This window comes from Ailuropoda melanoleuca, chromosome 4, assembly GCF_002007445.2.
Source record: "Ailuropoda melanoleuca isolate Jingjing chromosome 4, ASM200744v2, whole genome shotgun sequence".
NCBI classification, from domain to species: domain Eukaryota; kingdom Metazoa; phylum Chordata; class Mammalia; order Carnivora; family Ursidae; genus Ailuropoda; species Ailuropoda melanoleuca.
Window position 1 is genome coordinate 24565121 of NC_048221.1, and position 22670 is coordinate 24587790.

The 22670-nt window shown below is 45.4% G+C and overlaps 1 protein-coding gene across 2 annotated transcripts in view; it reads right to left on the minus strand.

Annotated features, from left to right (window-relative positions):
• Positions 1-22670, minus strand: part of IL17RD (interleukin 17 receptor D) — a 65465-nt gene that overhangs the window by 3784 nt on the left and 39011 nt on the right. The window contains exons 2-12 of one of the 2 annotated variants that reach the window (XM_034658498.1): positions 21195-21252; positions 16480-16605; positions 12783-12901; positions 12190-12310; positions 9813-9857; positions 9568-9719; positions 8252-8317; positions 6473-6527; positions 5529-5639; positions 4560-4723; positions 619-1555 (exon numbers count right to left, since the gene is read on the minus strand). In XM_034658498.1, the coding sequence (XP_034514389.1) occupies positions 619-1555; positions 4560-4723; positions 5529-5639; positions 6473-6527; positions 8252-8317; positions 9568-9719; positions 9813-9857; positions 12190-12310; positions 12783-12901; positions 16480-16605; positions 21195-21252 (1954 nt within the window). Of the gene's footprint in view, positions 1-618; positions 1556-4559; positions 4745-5528; positions 5640-6472; positions 6528-8251; positions 8318-9567; positions 9720-9812; positions 9858-12189; positions 12311-12782; positions 12902-16479; positions 16606-21194; positions 21253-22670 lie in introns of both variants that reach the window. The other variant, XM_034658497.1, reaches the window with a different exon arrangement.

The following is a 22670-nucleotide window of genomic DNA, read 5'->3' on the forward strand; positions in this document are numbered from 1 at the left end:
GAGGGTCAAGCGTCTGCTTGCATGACTCCAGCTAGCCAAAGGCAGTGTAAGGAGCGGCCCCAGATGGCATCCTGCTGGTGCTCCCCGGGGGAGGCGGGGCTCCCCTCCAGAGCCCTCCCACCTGGCCTTGTGCTGAGTGAGCTAGGATGGAGAGAACACTGTGTCCATCAACCCCAGGATCGTTAAGAGATATGGCTTTTAAAGCACTGGCATTGGTGAGGGCTGGAGGACGCTACAAATCCCAACAAAGATTTAGGTCCACAGACCCTCATCCAATACCCTTGGGGCAAGCTGCGTCTCGGTAACCAGAGGCCTGTGGAGTTCAGGAAGGTGATATAATGCACTCACTGCCTGTTGAGAAACACCCCTTGCAGGGGCCGGGCAGCTCACCCTAACTTAGCCTCAGTATTCCTGCTGCTCACACATGTGAACATCCCCATTGCCTAGAATAAATTGACACTATCAATGGAGTCTTGGTACTTCCCACAAGCTTCACTGCCAATGAGTCCGCACCCAAATTAGAAAAACACTTTCATGGATTTGGGAATTAGGGACAAAGGCTGCAGCCTGCATCAGGAACCCAACCCAAAGGCACTCTCGGCTCCCCCCGCGCCTTACCCAGGCCAGAGGAGGACGACACGCTCTCCGTCAGCGAAGATGTTTCTGTCTGATCTGCCGAGAGTCCTTCCATTAGGGGCAGGGACAGCTCCGAGGAGGGCACAGACGAGTCATAGATGCCCGAGTCCCGAGGCATGTCCGAGGGGCTGGTTGCTTTCCCGGCGTGCAGCAGGGGCCGCAGGACCGAGCCGCCCCCCGGCCCGGGCCCCGCCTCTGCGTCTTGGTCCAGGCCCAAGTGCGTGCCCTCTAAGGGCGAGTCAGCCAGCACCCCGGGGACCGCGGCCTCAGCCTTGAGGCCGAAATCGCCGTCTGGTCCTGGTTTGCACATGACATCATTTAACACCAAGCCCGAGTCAAACTTCTCCAGCACTGGCTCCCGGGAGTGGAGTGGGGGAGGACGGAGGGGAACGAACTGCTTCTCAAACCAGTCGGGCTCCTCATCGATAAACTGGTGCATGTTGCAAATAGCAACGTAAAGGGACCGGCCTGACTTGCTGCGGAAGTAGTTCCTTCTGCTCACCTGTCCGGGGTACTGTCCCACCTCCGGGAGGCCGTGGTCTCGGGAGTGTAGGTGGGAGCAGAGCTGGGGAAGGTTGTCCATGAGCTTGTACTTTGTGCTCAGGTCCAGCACGCCGGGAACATCGCCCTCGCAGGAATAATCGAAGTACACGGCAATGAACTTGCTGAGCCGGGCTGAGGAGCTCTGCTTGGCCTGGCGGAGCTTTTCGGCGATGGCCGACACGGCCACCAGGAAGAGCTCCCCTTTCCCTGAGCCCCGGCCACCGCCTTTGTGCTTGTAGTTCTTCTTGTCCACGAAGTACTTCATGCCTTTGGAACACACCACGATGATGAACTGGGACTCGTGGATCTTCTGGATGACCCATTCTCTCTGCCCTTCTCTGCAGAGGCTGAAGTCCTCCCATAGGTCCAGAGCCACCTGGAAAGACAACACGGACCTCACTCACCTGTACAGCCTGGGGAGTCGGGTAACAAAAACAAGCGTGTTAGGAGAAAGTCCCATCATATGTCCTTTAAGCATTATCAGCACTGCCACACGCAGGCTCCAGGATGCCGGGATCTGGGAACAGCTGGCGTTCTGTCGGTGACAGGCACACTCCAGACCCTCTGCATCGTGCCCTTGTTTCAGGCTAATGTGGGGCCATTACCGCTCTCACCCTACGAGGGAAAAGACGGAGGCACAGAGCTTCTAGCAACCTGCCGAAGCTGCACATCCCAGTGAGGCTCTCACGGGACTCCGGGTGTGCTAGTGAGCAGAGAAAATGGGCGCCCTGGCGTCGGTCTGTGTGATGAGTGCAGCAGGTCCTGAAGGCAAAGCTGGAAGGTGATGATGGATGGGCCTGGGTGAGGGACCCCAAAGCAGGCAGGAAATAGGGCTGAGGTCTTGATGTCAGAGTTGCCCGCAGTGTTGGCTGACTCATATCCAGAGAGCGTGGTGGACAAAGAAGACCTCCTTGGCCACTCTCACAGCCCCAGGGTCAGCCATGCTGTTTACTGGTCCGTCAACGACCAGAGAGGAGGGTGGTGGAGTGCAGTAACAAGCCACTCCGTTAGCTCACTTGTGAGTGACCGGCACCTCCCACCATGACCTCACAGCAGTCTACGGGGGTCATATCCATATAAGGCCTTTAACCCCAAGGAAGTGGTGGGAGGGAGTTGGAAGGAGGGCCACCAACAATGGAAGAAAACCAGGCATGCATGTGCCCCTCAGAGGGCTTCACCTTCTCAGACCATTTTCATCTGATTCTGCTGAAAATGTCTCTTGGCAGTTTTATCAGCCTCTTTCCTTCTGTAGTTCACAAACGAATTCTCAGTGGCTATGCCAGAATGGGAGCCACAGTCTTTTATGGGGAAGGGGGTTCTGAAATGACTTTGTCTTCCTCTTGCCTCTAAGGAAGACGGTCCCCAAGATCCACCCACTTGCTGAAAGTAATCCTGAATTGTCTTATACTCCCTTAATTCTCACTAGCATTATACATTCTAGAGGCTAACTGGGAGTATATACCAAGCATTTTTCAAATGTTTCCATCTTTGACCCAGCAATTCCATTTCCAGGCTTCTAGCTCTGGAAAATCATAAGAAATGAGGCAAAACTGAACTACTGAGATGTTAGCAATATGAAATAATTAAATTATAGGGAATTGATATTATGGTTCCCATGGCTATCTAAAATTGCATGGTGTAGCCACTCTGGAAAACAGTAGGGAGGTTCCTCAAAGAGTTAAAAACAGAACTACCCTACAATCCAGCAATTGCACTAGTAGGTATTTACCCAAAGAATACAAAAATACTAATTGTAAGGGATACATGCACCCTGATGTTTACAGCAGCATTATCAACTATAGCCAAATTATGGGAAGAGCCCAAATGTCCACTGACTGATGAATGGATAAAGATATGGTATGTATGCAGATATAATGGAATATTATTCAGCTATAAAAAAAGAATGAAATCTTGCCATTTGCAATGACATGGATGGAGCTAGAGAGTATTATGCTAAGCAAAAAAAGTCAGTCAGAGAAAGACAAACACCATATGATTTCACTCATATGTGGAATTTAAGAAACAAAAACTATCCTAGGCGGGAAAGGGGAGAGGCAAACCAAGAAGCAGACTCTTAACTATAGAGAACAAACTGATGGTCACCAGAGGGGAGGTGGGGGGGAAGGGTGAAATAGGGGATGGGGATTAAGGAGCACACTCGTGATGAATACTGGGTGACAGATGGAAGTTGAATCACTGTATTGTACACCTGAAACTAATATTTTACTGTATGTTAACTGGCAGGTCTTAAACAAAAACTTAAGAAAATAATAAAATAAAACTGCAGTTTAAATAGAACTTTCAATAGTGTAAAAAATTATTAACTGACAAGACAGAAAAATCATTCTGATCCACCCCAAATACAAAACCATATGCATGAGTTCATCGATGTAGAAAAAACTGGAAGGAAATACACCAAGTATTATCTGTGGTTCCTCTTTCTCCAGGGTGAGATTACAGGTTATTTTTTGAGTCATCTTTTTCTGTTTCCAAGATTTCTGCATACACTCAAAATTGGAAGCCATTTTCCCCGCGAGGCTAGTTAGTTACAAAGCAGATCACGCGGGTGGTCTGTGTCCGAAAACTGTGTGACACCAGCTAGAGGTCGCAGTTGGTTTTTCAGGGTGCGTTTGGATCTGCCCATCTCCCCAGCTTCCTGCGTCAGCCTTGTAAGTAGGTGTTATAGACACTAGAGGGCAGCCTTGCCACATGGAGAGACTAAGAAGTCTACCAGCAGGCAGTATCGAAGCACGAGTAAGTCATTACACAGGTACTGTACAGTTCTTGCATTGGTAGGAAACAGTGTACCTTACAGGAGAGCTTCTAACTTCCCTCTAAAATTAGCACTATGACATTATAGAAAAGCTACATATTCATAGCTTAACTCAGGAGAGCAGACAAGAAAGCAGAGCAGACCATTTGAGTCCTTGACACATTATTGTTCTCCCTTCTTAGCAAAACTCCTCCAAAGTATTGTCTAAACCCACTTGATCTTCCATCCCCTCTTTGACCCGTCAAGGCTCACCAAGATGTCTTGAGTGACCACCTGCCCCCACTCCCGTTGCATGTTCCCAGGGCACATGCCATTTCCCTGCATGCAACCTCTTGATGTTTATCAAACTTCCTGCCAGGTAGGCTATGAAAGTCTTCCGAGCAGGAGTGTGTCAGGGGTAGGACTCAGGGTTAGGAAACATTTAGTGGTGGGGATGGGCAGGACAGACTGAAGGAGGAGTGTGAGGCTGACCCCAATTTGGAAGGGAGCTAGGCTCTGGGGGAGGGCAGGTGTCACCCAAGGAGGCCTGGAAGGGAGGGAGAGAGCAGTGAGAGCACGGGAGCATATATCCTGCCCAGGGGAAGAGAAGAGACTTCAGATTCCTCACCTCACAGCCGCAGAAGTCCTGGAGGAAATAGGCAAAACACCGGACAACGTTCATGTGATTCTGGCCATCTTTGCTGGAATAGCAGAGGAAGACCTTTGGCCTCGGCCGGAGCCTCTCCCTGGGGAGCGCTGTGGTGTACGAGGAGGACTCAGAACTCTCTTCATCTAAATGTGAATATATATTTTCTAAATTGGAAAAGAAGATAGGGTTGATGCCTACAGGCAATGCTTTGTCCTGTGCCCTAAGACTCAGGACCTAATGCCATCTTCGAGAAACAACTGTTGATTCTCCCAGTCCCCAGCCCCTGGGGTCCCCACTGGAAACAGGACAGCTGATTTCTCCAGTGGACCAACAAATGGTCACAATGGGTTGTTTTCTCTACAAGTGACCTCGGGTAAGCCGAGAAAACTGCCGGGACCGCTCTGGGCAGCAGAGAGCCCCCAGAAGCAGGTCTTGCAACCAAGTGTACCTACCAGACCAATTAAGCACTAACAGAGCTGACCTTCTTTAGGAAAAAAAAAAGAAAAGAAAACCCTTTTATTGAGGTATAACTTACAAAGGTAAAGTGCATAAATCTTAAGAGTACATCTCAGTAAAGCTTTTACCTAAGTATATACCTGTGTAACCAGCACTCAGATCAAGATATAAAACATTGCCAAGCTCCCCAGAAAGTTCCCTCCTGACACCTAACTTTTATTAGTCAAGCCCTACCTCTACCCTTACTTGTACTTTTAGACTTCATATATGTTCATGAATTTACTATCCTGAGTTTGGGAATAGAATTATGGCTTCATGTTCATGGCTCCTGAGGTTAAAAGTCAAGCATCTTAATGCTAGGAACTACAGGACCTATGTGGCCTTCCAGATGCCCATTCGGTTCTGGTGGGGGGGGGTACCAAGGGCCCAAGGGCTCCCTTTGTTGGCCCATGGCCTGCTAACTTGGGGGGAACACACCACACAAAGAGATACCTTGTTGTTTCTTGCGGCACATCACGGTGAAGAGGGTCGCAAATGCCGAGATGACAACCAGTGGCACAGTGATGGCCACAGCCCTGATGGGCCCAGCCCACGGGGAATGCACTGGGAAATGTCAGAGAGAAGGCTTGAAACTTATGCAGCACAAGTTCAAAGAGAATTCCCTTTTTTTTTTTTTTTTTTTTTTTTTTTTTTTTTTTTTTTTTTAAAGATTTTTTAACTTTTAAGTAATCTCTAGATCCAATGTGGGGCTTGAACTCACGACTCCAAGGTCAAGAGTCGCATACTCTACCGACTGAGCCAGCCAGGCATCCCTCATAAGCTGCGTAACAGGTTCTGGGACCCCTGACTACATTTCTCTGGTTAGTACTGGCCTGGTGATTATAAAAGGATTCCCTTTAGAGAGTTGCAGAATACAATGCAATAGTTAGAGTCACTGGGACAGTAGATACTTGTAAGGGAGAATTTTGCCCTAGGAAACCTCACCTTCCACTTTTCTTCCAAGGACAAGTGATTATTTAAGTCCCAGCTACACATACACACACACACCAACCACAGTGGCCTCTGTCTTCCAGGCATCAACGTTAGGATGGAAGGAAAGTCAGCTTTGATGGAACATTTATTTTTTTTTAAAGAGAGAGTGAGGCAGTGAGGGGGAGAGGGAGATAGAGAATCTTAAGCAGACTCCCTGTGCTCAGCATGGAGCCCAATGTAGGGCTCGATCTCACGACCCTGAGTTCATGACCGGAGCTGAAGTCAAGAGTGGGTACTCAACCAACAAAGCCACCCAGGCGCCCCTGATGGAACATCTTTTAAAAGAGAGGAATTCAGATGCTTTGTTTTGATTTTGTCAACCTTGAAGGACGGAAAGTATCAAATAGCACGGTTTGCTGTAGTCCAGAGCCAACATTTCACACAGAAAAAAAAAAAAATCATACCTGGCTTTAAGGCATAATGCATCACTTTTCTGGTTGTATTAGTGTCATCCACCAGCTGCAAAACAGAGGACGCTGTATCATTATTTTGTTTAAGTGATAACATCTCAACAGATTTCATTCATACTTCCATCTGTGGACAGTGGGGGCAGGAGGAAGGAGAGCTGCTGCCTATGATCATTTATGAGCCGAGACTAGACAGTAAATCAGATAAATCTCTGCTTTACCAACTCAAAACTCTCAACCTCATCACCTTCCATGAATCAAACATTGTTCATTCATTGATGAATTCAGCTAGTGAGTTCCACATTCTAGCAATCTTCCATTACAATGGCATCCTACCACTAATTTTACTGGCCGCCATTAATGCTTTTGGAGGCTGTGTCCGTTCAAAACCACATATTGCTACCATGTCAGACAACCAGTGTTTCTCCCAAAATGTTAAGACACGTTGATTGTCTCTGAATAGCAGGGCTATGGACAAATTTTTCATTTAGTTTTCTATTTTTACTTTATTCCTGTTTTTGTAGTATGTTTGATACTGGAAAAATAATCTAAAATAATAGAAGAAAAACGTATCATTTGCTTGCTTTTTTCAGTGGTATTTAGAACTTCATGATACTGACACAGAAAATGTCAGCAGAGTCCTAGAAAAGTACTGGCAGATATAATAGGCAGAACTTTTCCTTTCTGTTTTACTACTAAAAGTTTTTAGGGGCACCTGGGTGGCTCAGTCTGTTAAGGGTCTGCCCTTGGCTCAGGTCATGATCCCACGGTCCTGGGATTGAGTCCCGAGTTGGGCTCCTTGCTCAGTGGGGAGCCTGCATCTCCCTCTGACTGCCTCTCTCTCTCTCACTCTGACAAATAAATAAGTAAAATCTTCAAAAAAATAAAAATAAAAAGTTTTTAAATCTAAATCTTTAAGAACATATTTTTGTGGACAGTGCAGGGGCCAGGGCAGTTTGCCCCAGTACATACTACAATGGCCTGATAAATATTTTGTAATGAAGTTACTGGAGAAAGAAGTAGTGTCAGGACACTCAGACCCTCCCTCTGTCCCCTTGAAAGCAGGAAATAGATCTCCCTTATGACAAATCCCCTCACTGTCCTGAGAAGTAAAAATGACATCCTTTGAGATAGGGACTTTAAAGTCGAGAAAACCGTAGAAACAAACCTTGTTCCTTTTATTATCTTCTGGAAACAAACCTTGCTCCTAATTTATCATCTCAGCCTAAATTCCACTTAGAATTCCTTACTAATTAAAGCTCCCAAACATCTATTTTCTTTATCCTATCAATTCCTCACAAATTTATTATCTCTTTGTCCAAAAAGCATAAAAATTGTGCCTGCCTTTGTCATTTCTTTGGGTTCCAATTTCATTATTGGGCCTCTGTGCACCCTCAGTAAGACTCTGGTTTTTTTTCTCCCCTTAATCTCTCTTGTATCAATTTAATTCCTAAACCAGCTGGAAGAACCCAGGGAGGAAAGAAAGAATTTCTTCCTCCCCTATAAAGGAATATTGTACAGGAATTCTAAATCATGGTTACGTGGACTATATGGTTTCATAAAAATATTTATATGAAATATTTGAAACGCTGAATGAGAAAAATCAAAGACTGATTACATATAAACTTTTTAAAAAGCATGTTAAGGGCCATGTAAAAATATAACTGTGCACACCCTCAATGGCTTGAAATTTTAGTGTTGTAAACAGTTGGAATTCTTCATGAAATAGATTCATTCTGTAGAATTAATAATAGGGCTTTCTTGAGTTATACATACCTCAATTATATAATCCCCAGGAGAAACATTTTGAAGGAGGCAGCTGGTTGTCTCTGTATTTTGCTCCTGCAAAGAAACGCCACCACAACACTTTTAAAACTCTCTTCTTGGATAAGGGTCATCTGGACCTCTCTTTTCCCCCCAGAGCTGAACGAGATTTGTCTCCAGTCTTGACCATGTTCAGAATACATCAATTAGAGCAGAAAGCAACCATGTTTATCTGCTACACATGCTCTGAACTTCACCCCGATAAAAACGCCCGGGAGAGCCCAGGACCCCCATCATGGTCTATACTTAGCTAGTGGTGCCCTCAGCAGGATTATTTCATTTGCAGACAAAGAAACTAGTTAGAATACCTTTTACTTATTGAAAGGGTGAGGAAAGAAATTACATGCCCATGTTTGTGCATATTTTATGCACCGTAATTTTGATTTGAGCAGGTCAATGACAGGTGAGAGCCCGCAGGAAAGCACAACTCAACAACATAGAAGCATGTCTAGGAAGGCGCTAGGTTCTGCTATCATGACCAAAAACCTCTCTTGGTGCTCTCTAGAGGTCACCTAGCAGTCCTGTGCACTTCCACAAGATATTTCCCCCTCTTGCTGACCGCCCTCAATTTAAGAACTTGCTTGCTGAGTTTCTACTTAACTTTGGTCTATATGTACAAATCAGTAAGGCACTGAAGTCCTAGTGTCTTGGCTCCTAGATGTGGTTTTTCCACTGACTAGCTGTGTGACCTTGAGCGAGCCAGGTGACCTTATGGAGCCTCGGGTCACCCATCTGTAAAGTGGGGTGACAGCAGCCTCTGTTGCATAGAGTTGTAAGGATTCAATAAGCATAAAGCTTGGGGGCTGGCACACAGTGAGCACCCAATTCAAGTTTAAAATAGAGCAGAATGAACTAGAAATACTTAATTCTTTGGCTCCTTGGTAATACCTTTCCCAAGCTTCATCACCACTGGGATAGCTGGGGTGTAGATACATAACTAGAGACTGAGGGCTGTCCCTGAGACATAACATTCTGGAATATCTACCAACTGCTGAGATAAAGCCTCGTGTTCACGTCAAACCACCCAAATTCCAGGTGCCTAGGGGTCACTTTAAAACATGTAGTAGGAGCACATGGGTGGCTCAGTCGGTTAAGCGTCTGCCTTCGGCTCAGGTCGTGATCTCGGGGTCCTGGAACGGAGTCCCACATTGGGCTCTCTGCTCAGCACGGAGTCTACCTCTCCCTCTCCCTCTGTGCTCTATCTCAAATACATAAAATCTTAAACAAACAAACGTGTAGTATTCCTTAATGCACACACAGCAGCTCACCTGTTTACAGGTCTTTCTCTTGAAAGGCCCTTCGTGCTTAAGCTTATAGTGAAGATAGAAGAAACGGAAGCCGAAGGTGTGGGGCGCATGATCGAAGGACACCTGCATGTCCAAACCGTGCTGAGTGATGTTCAGGTTCCGAGGCTTCCAGACTGCGAGGAGGAAGGACCCAGGATGAGCACCCAGAGGCCACCCCGACACCACCGTGCGGGCAAGACCTGACGGACAGGAATGGCTATACTTACAGGGCTTACAGGCCAGGTTGTCCGGCTGTAGTAACAGGTCGCAGGCTGTGAAGAAAGACGCATATTTTTACTTTTATACAGGTGGACATTTTCTTCATCCATTAGTTCAATAAAATATAAATGCACGGTGCTGGGTAGTATAAAATGTAAGATACATCAATTCAGCAGTGATTTTCCGTGCAGTGTAGTTCTATCTTACGAACATTTAAATTGTACAATATAAAAATATGAATGCAGTTCATTTTATGCCAAATAAATGGAAACAGTGTCAAGGCACCCAGACTCTTGAAGTTTGTCAAGCATGACAGAGTTTTCAAGGCCAGCAACCAAGGGCAGCAGGACCGTGTTCAGGCTACTGCCACATGGAGGCTCTGGTTTATTTGTAAACAGAAATAAAGCCAGCCCTTGCTCCACTGTACAAGGTTGTTTAGGCACAAGAGAACTTTGGAGTGATTCAGGTAACTGTCTTGGGATTGCTGTGACCTTTGCTAGCAAATCATCGGATGGGGTCTAAAACTGGCATCGAGACATCTACCAAGTTGTAGCACCAAAGCCAATTGAAGCCACTGAAGCAGGGCTTCAATGTGATAAAAACACAGTGAGAGAGGCCAAACAGCTAGTCCAGGATGCCACACTGCTCGCCCAGGGAGAACCCTCTGGCAAATGTCCATACAACGCCAAGAAAAGCAAAGGCAGCATCAGGATCACAGAGCACCGAAACAGTGATAACCGCGTCTCCCGCCTCTGCCTCACCCCCAAAGAGACACATTGATTCCGCTGGGAAAAATCAATCCTAAATTACGCTAGTTCTGATTAAGGCAAGCTTTTCACAAACATATTTGAATCCTCTAATTGGTATGCTAACTGGTATGCATCAGGCATTGAGACGTTGTAAAATGCACATAGTCTTTACCCTATGGAATTATATTTTAATTAAGAAAATGAGACTGTTATAAAATAACTTTGCTGCACAGAAAATACAATTAAAAAAACAAGAAAAGGAAAGAAAAGAAAGGCAAAAAGAGGGGCGCCTGGGTGGCACAGCGGTTAAGCGTCTGCCTTCGGCTCAGGGTGTGATCCCGGCATTATGGGATCGAGCCCCCACATCAGGCTCCTCTGCTATGAGCCTGCTTCTTCCTCTCCCACTCCCCCTGCTTGTGTTCCCTCTCTCGCTGGCTGTCTCTATCTCTGTCAAATAAATAAATAAAATCTTTAAAAAAAAAAAAAAGGCAAAAAGAAAACAACCAGAGTATGAGTTCTGGAGTTGAGAAAAAAACATCACAGAGGGGGAGGACGACAACAAGGAGTAGGAAGGGCTGTCACGTTGGGGGCTCGGAATGCCAGACGGAAAGCCCGACCAGGAAGGCAAGAGGGAACAGCTGCAGGTTTCGAGATGTCGGGGCACCAAATCGGAAAGCAGGGATTCAGGTTGAAGAAAGACACACCACACCACGTGCAGAACAGATGGCAAAGGGAACTCAGCACGGTTGCCTGCAGAGTGTGGACACCAGAGTCAGACTTCTGGGTTCAAATCCCAGCTCCCTCCAGAGGCTCTTTAACTGCTGGGTGTGTAATTCCACATCTAATAAGTGGAGATGGGAAGATTAAATTCTTTGAAGGGTTGGTATGGGGGTAAACTGAGTCAGTATTTAGAAAGCATTTAGAATAGGGCCNAAAGATTTTATTTATTTATTTGACAGAGATAGAGACAGCCAGCGAGAGAGGGAACACAAGCAGGGGGAGTGGGAGAGGAAGAAGCAGGCTCATAGCGGAAGAGCCTGACGTGGGGCTCGATCCTGGAACGCCGGGATCACGCCCTGAGCCGAAGGCAGACGCTTAACCACTCTGCCACCCAGGCGCCCACTGAGTCAGTATTTAGAAAGCATTTAGAATAGGGCCTGACACATAGATGTTAAACAAACAAAAAACTTTCTAGAAAGAGGCAATCTCAGGGTTACTGATTAACTGTCTTAATGTAATTCTGAAAATAGACCATCACAGAAGCCACCTTCCTGATGACAGGTAGAAAAAGATGGAATTATTTCATGCTCTGCCTACTTTTTAGTCCTTTTTTTTTTTTCAAATGGTTTTAATATATGGATATCTACCAGCAGCGGCACCCAAAAAAAAAAAAAAATCAAGCATTATGTCTACTCTTGAACAATGGGTGTGTGGGTGTCTCTGATTAGATGAACTCTGCCTAGGCCAAATCTTAATTCTAAGAATTGCTTTTCTGGATACTTTTTCTGGTTGCTTTTCTCCTCACCATCCTGGTTTCATACCAGTATTTGGTGGACTCTTGAATATATTTCTTCGAAAAGTCATTAGAATCAGGAGCGGTTTCCCCATGGGAACCAGGCAAGCAGGCTATACTCACCACGGGTTCTGAAGAAAAAAGGGTGGTAATTGCTTTCATTTTTAATGGAAGGAAAAGGGACAATCTTCACGAAGTAATCCGTTTCAAATTTCATATTCAGGAAAGGTTGAGATTCCATTCCCTAAAAGGGAATAAAAACAGACACGATATCGTGAAGAAATCACCTACCCCTCCACCTACACATCAGACCTTCAGTCCTCCCCACACACTCTTCCAGACCCGGGGTCTACTTTCTGGACCACATTTAACTGAAATAAAAGATCGGCAATGCTGCCTGCTCTTCGGCAAGGGAGCCAGGCTGGTTGACGTGGAACCTCAAAGCTGGTGGGGAAGAGCTCACATACTCCTGAGAGCACAAAGCCACCTTCCAGGACGTGTAACCCGAGAGGTGTGTTTACCAGTGAGAGGTGCTGGAGGGATTCTCTGGGCGTGGAGCAGGCTTGAGGTGTTGCCGAGCTATTTCTCGCCCACCTTGGTGGGAGGGGTGGACCCCACAGCCCCTCCTTCTCCATTTTCACAGACATTCAATAGACCATTCAGACCCCCAGAACAATGGCGTGTCTTCAGGAGCACATTCTCTGCGTGTGACTTACAGTTCTTTTGAAGCTACTGTTGAGCTGCTTTGGGTCCTTTAGAATCAGTTGTTGGCACCGTCTTCCCTCCGACTTCAGCTCCTCCAGTATTACTCGAAATCCTTTTAGGAATTCGATGCCTAAGCAAAGCAGAAAGCTTTTATGAAAAGGGGACCTAATTACCTTTGAACACACTTTCCTTCCTGCAAAATTACCGTCCTTTCCACCTACATAAGAGTTAAAGGAATTCTAACTTTGGCCAGAATATCCGAGTTTTACGGAAAGGAAAAACCACATGCCCTGCATTCCTCTGGGACAGGCCAGGTGATTTTCTCTGTCCCATCATGACTAATTAATTAGCTCTAATCCAGCCAGCCATTTCACAAATGCCCATTGCCTCTGTGACATTAGGATTCAAATATTTAGGCTCAAGTCACAATTGAACCTAAAAGTCTACAGTGGAATATATAATTTCTAGGTCTTCAGACAGGTGTATTCAGCTGATGATAATTCCCAAAGCTGACTAGGGACTCCCCCCAAACTATGTTTCCGCTTTAAGTTTTTGTCCTATATTTGCTGGCATGGTTCACTGAGTCATGCATGAAATTCCCAACAAAGTGTGTGTCTGCACCCAAGGGGTTCCTAGGCTTCAGATTAAATAGTTTAGAATGCCTATGTGATTTACAAAGCAGTTCTTGCTCTAATCAGGGCTGAAAGGCAGACACCCAAGGGCTGCCCAGTGTGTGCTCTTCATACAGCCCTCAGAGGCCCCGAGACGCCCACCGTGCTGCTGAAAGGCACCAGCCCAGCCTCCTGCCACCTGAGGATTAAACTCTGCTGATCACAAGAGCCAGTACCAGCACTCTGCATCCCATGGAAACTGGAGCGGTCCAACTGCAGCTGGAGATCCCTAAAGCCGGCCTCAACTGGCGCGGTATCGATTTCACATTCTTTCTGAATGCTACACAAGGAGACAATTTCAACCCTTCCCCTCGCAGGGCAAAAGTAATGACATAGAGTGCAATTAAACCAGGTGGGAAAATTATTGATAGCAAAGGACAGGGAAATCTTCTTTGAACAGGTCTCCAATCCTGTAATTATTTGATGAAAAATGTATATTTCATGGTGAGTAGGGCAAAGGAGTTACAATGAGAGCTTCACATTTTCAGGGGTCACAGTGTAGAATGGGCAGACAGCGACTGCCACATTGCATTTCAAGTACAAAGCTTCCTGTGGGGGTGAGAGCCAGCTGACCCACAGCCCAAGATTCAGACATGCTAATAATATCGAAGGTCTTTGACCAGCGACCAGTTAGCAGATCTCACAGGAACTTGCCTTTTGAGACTAAAAAAAAAAAGGTTGAACAAACACTTATTATCTATACTAAGATTTAATTCATGCCATGTCCCTAGAGCTCCTGTTTAACAAAAGCTGGGTGATTAATCTGAGTCAAGGCTGTACATCTCACAGTTTCATAAAAATTCATCAGCTGAAGTGGGCGTGGGTGGTTCTGTCCTTATTTTTAAAAGACCAGCCTGGAAAATCACCATGCCAAGTCTGGTGGGGGGTGCGGTAGAAGCAGCAAATGTAAATCTATCACAGTAACACCTTTATCACAATACTCTGAAAGCCTTGTAGTGACATGTGTAGCAACTTTATAGAGCAGCTTCCAATGATGGAACGTATTTGCTCCTTTCCATCATTTACAAGTCATGAATCCTCCTAACACCCACAGGAAGAAGATATCATCCCCATTTTACAGATGAGGAAACAGCTATTGAAACACTGACCAACTTGCCCAGGATCACACAGGAATTAAACAGCAGATGTGCGATTCAAACCCAGGAGCGTCTGGCTGTAAGCTCGCGCTCTTAACCCATACATTTTTCTGTCTCCCAACGAGTTTCCTTAATAGAACCTGAAAGAACCTCACAGAAACAGACAGAACCTGTCCACCCACAAATCATCGTGCAGGAAAAGCACCACATTCTGCCCTCACTGGTCCACCTGTTAGTTTTGCAACCACACTCTCACATCCCTTACTGAAATTTGTCAGGCCAGCCCCTGCACTGTATAGCCTTACATGGAATGACCACTTCCCCTTCATCCACAGAGAATGTTTTTATCTTTAAATGTTAAGATAATGTTATTTTTGGAAAACCTGCTGCGTTCAGACCCAGCAGTATTTACATGGATAAGTGAGTCAGGCCCATGGGTCTGATCTATCCTCCCTCGCTCTGCACTCACCTCTCCTGCAGTCTGATTTTTCTGACACTTATCCTGTTCAGATGAAGAAATCCAGGCTTTTATTGTAGTTTTCCCTTAGCCAGATTTTTTTTTTTTTTTAATTCTAAGATTCAGTGGCAATGTCAAAGGAGCAGGTTTAGGACAAGATTCTGATGATGATAACAGTAGCTACTGTTTTTTTTTTTCCCTCCCATTTTGCTTTTTCTTAAAGATTTTATTTTAAAGTAATCTCTATACTCGATGTGGGGCTTGAACCTACAACCCCAAGATCAAGAGTCACATGCTCCACTGACTGAGCTAGCCAGGTGCCCCAATAGCCACTCTTTCTAGGGGCAGCTGGCTGGCCTAGTCAGTGGAGCATGCAACCCTTGATCTCAAGGTCATGAGTTCAAGCCCCACACTGGGTGTAGAGATTTCTTAAATAAAAATTCGAAAAAAAGAAAAAAACTCTTCTAGAAATATATTGCATGTGTGTGTGTGTGTCTGGAAATCTTATAACAAACCAAGAGGCAGTCATCTGCATGTTACCGATGGGGGAGTGTTACAGATGGGGAAGCCGGGCCAGCAACGGTTAGACTAGCCTCTTGTAAAAGGTAGAATCTGGGTTCACACCCAGGCCCATCTGAACAAATGGGCCCTGCCCATGTCCCACACCCAGTTATCCCATCCTCTCTGATAGATCATCAACTTGTTAAAGAGGACAAGCAGACTCTGCCCTACCCTGAATCTGGCCAGATAATGTGCGTTTGCTTTTTTCTGTTTCTTCATTTTGTTTCTTTTTTCAGCCCACATTGTTTAAACAACTTCAGTGAGTTGGCAACATTTAAAAATTGATTTTATGGAGGCGCCTGCGTGGCTCAGTCAGTTAAGAGTCTGCCTTCGGCTCGGGTCATGATCCCAGGGTCCTGGGATCGAGTCCTGCATCGGGCTCCCTCAGTGGGGAGTCTGTGTCTGCTTCTGACCCTCCCCCTGCTCATGCTCTCTCTCTGACAAGTAATAAATAAACTCTTTCAAAAAATGATTTTATGAGTTTTTGTGGAAACTGGAATATTCCTGAAAACTCACACCATGTGCCAGTGTTATACATGGATATCCCTGTGGGCGCAGAGATGGCCAATGCTGGATGCTGAGGCCATTACACCCTTGGACAGGTCACCTATCCCCCGACAATTGCTGAGACCAAGGGGCCAAGGGTTCAATGTGATTTATCACCACACACTATTATTTTGCAAACCTACTTCTCTCTCAGTAATAACCAAGCGAATAAAAGATGAGCCATGAAGCCCAGCGTCAAGCTTGTTGCATGCCCAGCAAGTAAATGCAACAAAGCACGCAGTGTATCTGGGCCCAAGCACACCTAAGCTACACTTATGTCAAGGCCTGCCTGGCTCCTGGAGGTTGTCACCTTGGGACCCCTGCACTGGTCACTACCCACCCCGGCCACATGGTGGACTCCATTTTGACCACTTACCGAGAGCCCCTGGGGACCAAAGAATGGTGACTGCCACTTGGTCATGGCAAGCGTACTGACTGATGGTGATGTTCTGGGCGTCAGCAATCACATGCTTCCCCACTGGATTCAAGTAGGTGGTACAGTCTAGAGGGTTGGGAGAACAAAGAACAGTTAGATTAAAACATTTATTTTTTGAGATCCAGGTTCATCTTCTCAAATCACACAGAGCCGTCTGGAGGTGGCCAAATCCATTCTGTCTGAAGACGTGTGCCACAAAAGTCCACATATGACGTCCAAGTTTGACTGTCAGGAAAACTGTAAGATGCTGCAGAGGGACTTACTTATAGCACCAACCCCACTGCCCACCCTTCGAGTTAAGTTCTAGGACAGCACGAGGAGGATTACGCACTGTGGGGCTGTACGTGTTCATACATATACAGTTTGTGTGTCTGGCATTGACTGTTTTACTATTATGACACTTTACCTATATCAATAATTATTTACATCAGTTCAATCAGTTCTCAGCATTAGAGAGTGATCTGAAACAAAACAAATGGCTAAGTAGTCTGGGGCTTGCTTTTAGAAGAAACCTGGAGGCCAGGTGAGCAGGCAGGAAAAGGAAGCAGGATGAGGATGGGATTCACGAGGGAATGGCTCACAGCGAGACTGTTAAACAATCCGATTAGTACCTACAAAAGGGACTTACTGACTTCGTGATGAGCAAATACCTTCACTCAAAGGTAAAACTTCCATTCCCAAACACCATGTGTTAGCAAAGACACCCGCAAGGCAAACCTAATGAAAAGGGCTCCACGTTACTCAAAAAATGAAGACAAATTCTCTGATGTTGTCTGAGGACGTTATTAACTGCCAGCTGTCAATGCAGACACGACCACGTGAGCAGCTGTGACACCTGGTATTGCTAAGGATACCTTCAAAGTCTACAGGATCCTACAAAGCTGCCGGAAGCTTCCAGGCAGACTCAGAACAGGACTCCAGAGAAAGGCCGGGAGCTGTTCTGGCCTCTCATGCAGGGAGAACCACCAGCCATCCCTGGCAAATACCAACTCATGATTCTTACACTGCTTCATCTCCACTTCTTTCTCAATAATTAAAATGGAAAACTCTCGTTGGTATCTGCTGCAAAAAGTCCTCAGTTCCATCAAATGTCTGAACCGACTCGTGATGCCTCTGAAGTCAGGGTGTTTTACTTTAAGGTGAAGCAGTCAGGGGGATTTTCTAAACTCAGTGAGTCTGCTGTACTGTCCCTGCTGTACACCACACCACACACTTCCCATTTTTTTAAGATTTTATTTATTTGAGAGAGAGAGTGTGTGAGAGAGAGCACGAGGGGTGGGGGGCAGAGGGAGAGGGAGAAGCAGACTCCCCACTGAGCAGGGAGCCCGATGTGGGGCTCCATCCCAGGACCCAAGATCATGACCTGAGCCGAAGGCGGATGCTTAATCAACTCTGCCACCCAGGTGCCCCCACATTTCCCATTTTTATGACTAAAAACGTTCCCTAGGTATTTGAAAATTATAAAAGAACATAAGAAAAATGTAGAAGTCATCCATGCCCTCCCACCACACAGAGATAACTACTATCAACTTGTAAAAAACATCCATGCAAGCCTTTTAATGTGCACATAACATTCCTCCTTTTTACATTTCTTACTGAAGTTCAACACACATGCACTATAATGCCCCCTCTCCCTCTCTGGTAACTCCCAGCTCCCACACTGCTTTGGGCCCAGCTTTCTTGCCTTAACCGCACGAGGAGGACCCCGTTCCATAAACTCCATCTGCTCAAAAAGCAGCCACCTCTACATTTCAACATTACTTCTATTGAAAAGATGTTCATAATTAATAAAACCAAATTCTACTTCTAATGAAAATTGACTCTCAAAGCATTTAACATGTGTTCTCTGGGTGCACAAGAGAATTTTAGGATTGAAAAAAATTTTTCTTTAAACATCTGGTTTGACACCCACATTGTACAAATGAGGAAATATTTTGCAGCTAAGAGACCAGCTGGGTGGCTTCGGATTCCACTGCTGACCAGCCCCAGGTCAAGACAGAAAGCAGCCTTGGATGGCTCATGCATGGCTCTTGCCATTCTATCCTCAGCACAGAGATGATTATAGTAAGTTCTGAATCAGAGGTAGTCAGCCCGCAGAAAATCCTGGCTGAAACTAGCTTCCCAATATTTAAAAAAAGAAAAGACAAGATCCCACCATATTCGTCAAGTTCAAGCTTTTTTTTTTTTTTTAGACTTTATCTATTTGAGGGAGAGAGCATGAGCTGGGGAGGGGTAGAGGGAGAAGCAGACTCCCCACTAAGCAGGAAGGCTGACGTGGGGCTCAATCCCAGGAGCCTGAGGTCATGACCCAAGTCGAAGTCATACCCTTAACCGACTGAGCCACCCAGGAGCCCCAAGTTCAAACATTTATTGAAAACTCTGACTTAAATAGCTTTTAGGAAAAGATGTGTGAATAAAAGCAAATCATGGTTTTTCTCCTTTGTTCATTTCTAATGCCAAAATTAGCACTCTCCAGGTTTCTGTAAATATAATTATGCAAATATAAAGTCTAAGAATTAAGAAAATGTATTACAACCTACTCAGGCATTACCCCCTCAGAGCCTGAGGAAGAAATGAGAAATGCAACGTGAAAGGAGACATGGAGACCTATGAAATTCACTTTTGACTTAACGGCAAGACATTTTCTTTCTTTGTAACATCAAATGGCAAAGGAGTAGAAAAATAAGATTTTGTAGTTTCGGGCTTTTGGTGAAAACTTGGTAATTGGTTCTTAGCTATTTCAAACAGAACTGGTAACCAGTCAACAGAGCAACAACAGAAACTTCCTTGTGGAAGAGAGAAAGAAATATCTTTTCAATGGAAAACAATGAATAAATTTTTTTACACAAACCTGGATCCAATTATTAGGAACTCTAACATTTTGGATTCTGGTTACCAAAAAATTATGCCCAAATGACATTCTGCCAAAATGCAACCAAGCTTCAGATGTCTCGGGAGTCAATTCGAGTTGCGAATTAAATTCTAATTAAATGCTGAAGAATAAGAAAGAAAATAATGACTAAGAGACAGGCATCAAGCACGTGGGCCAAATATTTAGTTCCATGAAGAAAACAATAAGATACTTTTAAGTTTTACAGGTACAGATCCTCTTTCACAAAACCCCATATTAAATTAGAGCTGTAAATACTTGTTTGCAGCTGACCAGAAAATTTTGAGCTCTTGAATGTAATACAAGATCTGCCAGGACCAAGAGCATATATTAGAAATTAACTTTGTAGCTCAAAGAGAGATCTCTTACACATGTCTTTACTTAGCTGAATTAAGTATCCTGGACTTGCAAATCTTTCATTAGCATTGTAACATTTACCCAGAGCGTGTACACACCATTAACATGAAATGTCTGTTTCAAATGTTAAGTCCCCATTGGTTAACTTAAGGTACCCACGTCAGCAACTGTGGGCATAACTTTGACATACATACTTGTATCTTAAAATTGTTAGATGGTATATACGACCTCAAAAATCTTGCTTTAGCAGGGATCATTTCAGAGGCCTCCCTGTGACCCACACCTATTACTGACATGGATTCACAATCCTCTCCAAGAGATGAATCAAATGTCAGGAATTACCGAACAGGAGTCAAGCTCCCTCTTGTTAACATTTTTACGTATAAATTATGGTTCATAAGGCTAAAACGCTCACAATTCTATATAATTACCTTCTTAGCATGAAAGCAGCTGCTGAGGGGGAATTCTATATTCTTAATCAGAAAAAAGTACCCCACCCTGCCTTCAGGAAACAAGTCAGCCAGATAAAGCCATACTTCCTTGAGAGAAAGGGCCAGAAAGACACTGTATTCCAATTTCGGTTGGAATGACTTCTAATATTGGCAGATATCAATTACTGAGTGCACATCACAGGCCAACTGAGTTGAGCAGTTAAAAGCATTACCTCATTTAAGCCTCAACATGATGCTGAGGAAGAAACTAATCTTTCTTTTACAGGACGTAAAACCTAGGTTTAGAGAAGTCAAGTGGTCTAGCACAGCTCATAGCTGACAGGTAGGGCATCAGAGTTGGAACCCAGGCCCACGGAGATGGCCAACTGGAGACCCCCAGGCCAATATGGGACACACATTCGCTTGGCCCACTCTGTGCTTGTGAACATGTTTAAATAGATCCCAATATTAAAAAATGTGCAAACCAAAAAAAAAAAAGCCAATTTCTCTTTCTTCTTGCAAATCACACGGGGCTACACTCAGGGGCAAGGCCACAAGGAGCTGGAATGGAGAAGCCAGCGCTCCCTTCAGACCAGACCTGGGCGGTCTGGGCTGTCCACAGTCCCTACGGTTCCCTGGCATCCCTGCACTTAAGTAGCTTCCCTCATTGGTTCCCTGCTGGGCCCCTACAGGCATCTGCCTTTGTTCTTAAGGACATGGTTATGTCTTGAAGACATCAGGGGAGGTCTCCACACACAACTTCTCCCAACGCTATGGAGGACACTTGACCTATTTAAGCTCCCAAATACTTGAGTGGCTTAATTGAGACTGAGCCACGTTAGCTCTATTGATAAACCTGAGCACGTTCAGAAAATTCCTCAACCCCAGGACCTGCAGTGTCCTTGACGAAGCATAGCTACGGAAGCTTTAGATCACTGAAAGGGCTCCATTCTTTGGCGGTGGAGCCAGTTACTTACTGTCATATCTGAAGGTGATGTTGTGCAGCCCGCTGTTCCTGCTGGCCGGCCCCACTCCCTGTGGGAAAACAAGAGAACATGATGAGGAGAGAAGCCAATTTTGCTTTTCCAGCACACATCCCCATAGAGTCAAAATGCACACAAGATTGCAAAGACCCAGGGTCATGCCAGTCACTGAGTGATATCTACCACTCTTCCCACCTGCCCTGCGCCCCTTCTCCCCCACTGGCTGCCAACCTCCCTCCAGCCCAGGAGATTCCTAACTGCCAGGCCAAGAGCATCATGAGCACTCACTTCCTCTAAGACAATAGGAGCATGCTGTCCTGTGTTTGGGGGTTAAATAATAATTCATTAACAGTAAAATTGGGAGAGAGACCATGAGCTGCCAGCTGGAGCCCTTCCAGTTGGATCTGCTTTGAGCACTGATTGGTTATAAAATTCGCCTACTAGACACTCTCGTCCAAAAGCTCTATTAAGCCACGACAGATAGGCAATTCCTCAAGTCTAAGGAAACAGGTTTCTCATTCCAAGACCGGGAATGAGTGTGGGAATAAGCCATTACTTTTAATGAGAAAATTCTTCACAGCATCCATACCTATGCTTGGACTATAGAGGGTGGGTCATAAAAGAAAAAGAAAAAAGACTTTAAAAGGGCTAACTCTAACTCTTGGTGATGTGGCCGTTAGCCATCTGCACTCTTAATAGCAGGGATAACGACTCCGCCAGACTCCCCACTTTAATTACAGCATCCACAGAGGGAGCACCGGAATCCTCCCTTTGCCCCGCCTTCTCCTAACCCACCACTTATCCATCATGGGAAAGAGCAGCTACAGATCTGCCGACTCTGGTTTAACTGTTTCTGTAATAATCTGCAAATGTGCCATTCAGCATTAATTGCAAAATTCTCCAAAACAGTTAATTCTGAAACGCTAAATGATGGGAAAATATTCTAACCACACAGCTAAAGTTTCCACTCAACAAAGGGGATGCTGGGGAAAACCATATGCTGGCAGCCCGGTATTTAATGGGCAATTGTCACTTGAGACACAATGTGCAGAACACTTCTGATGGAGCCCAGGGTCTCGGGCCACAACCCCATCACATCCATATGCTGGAGGCATGTTCACGCTTCTTGTCCTGACGCCAGGCATGCCCACTGAAACTGTATCCCTGAGCTCAGATAAACATGGACCTTAGGAAGGCACAGCTGTGCAGAAAGGGGTGCACGTCAGCGTGCACACATCCCCCTCCCCAATTCTAATTCAAGTGAGAAATAAGCACTAACAGGAAATCTAAAACAACAGGGTGCACTAGCCCATGATCTACTGAGGTTCCCCTTCTTCCTGATGCACTTTCCTTCTCCAGCTTTCCTGTTCCCATCCTCCCTTTCCCACACACACAAGACTCATTCTGGATTTCCTCCCCTGAGCTGAAACGCTTTGGAAAGGGTGGTTTTCTTATTAAAATCCTAAATGC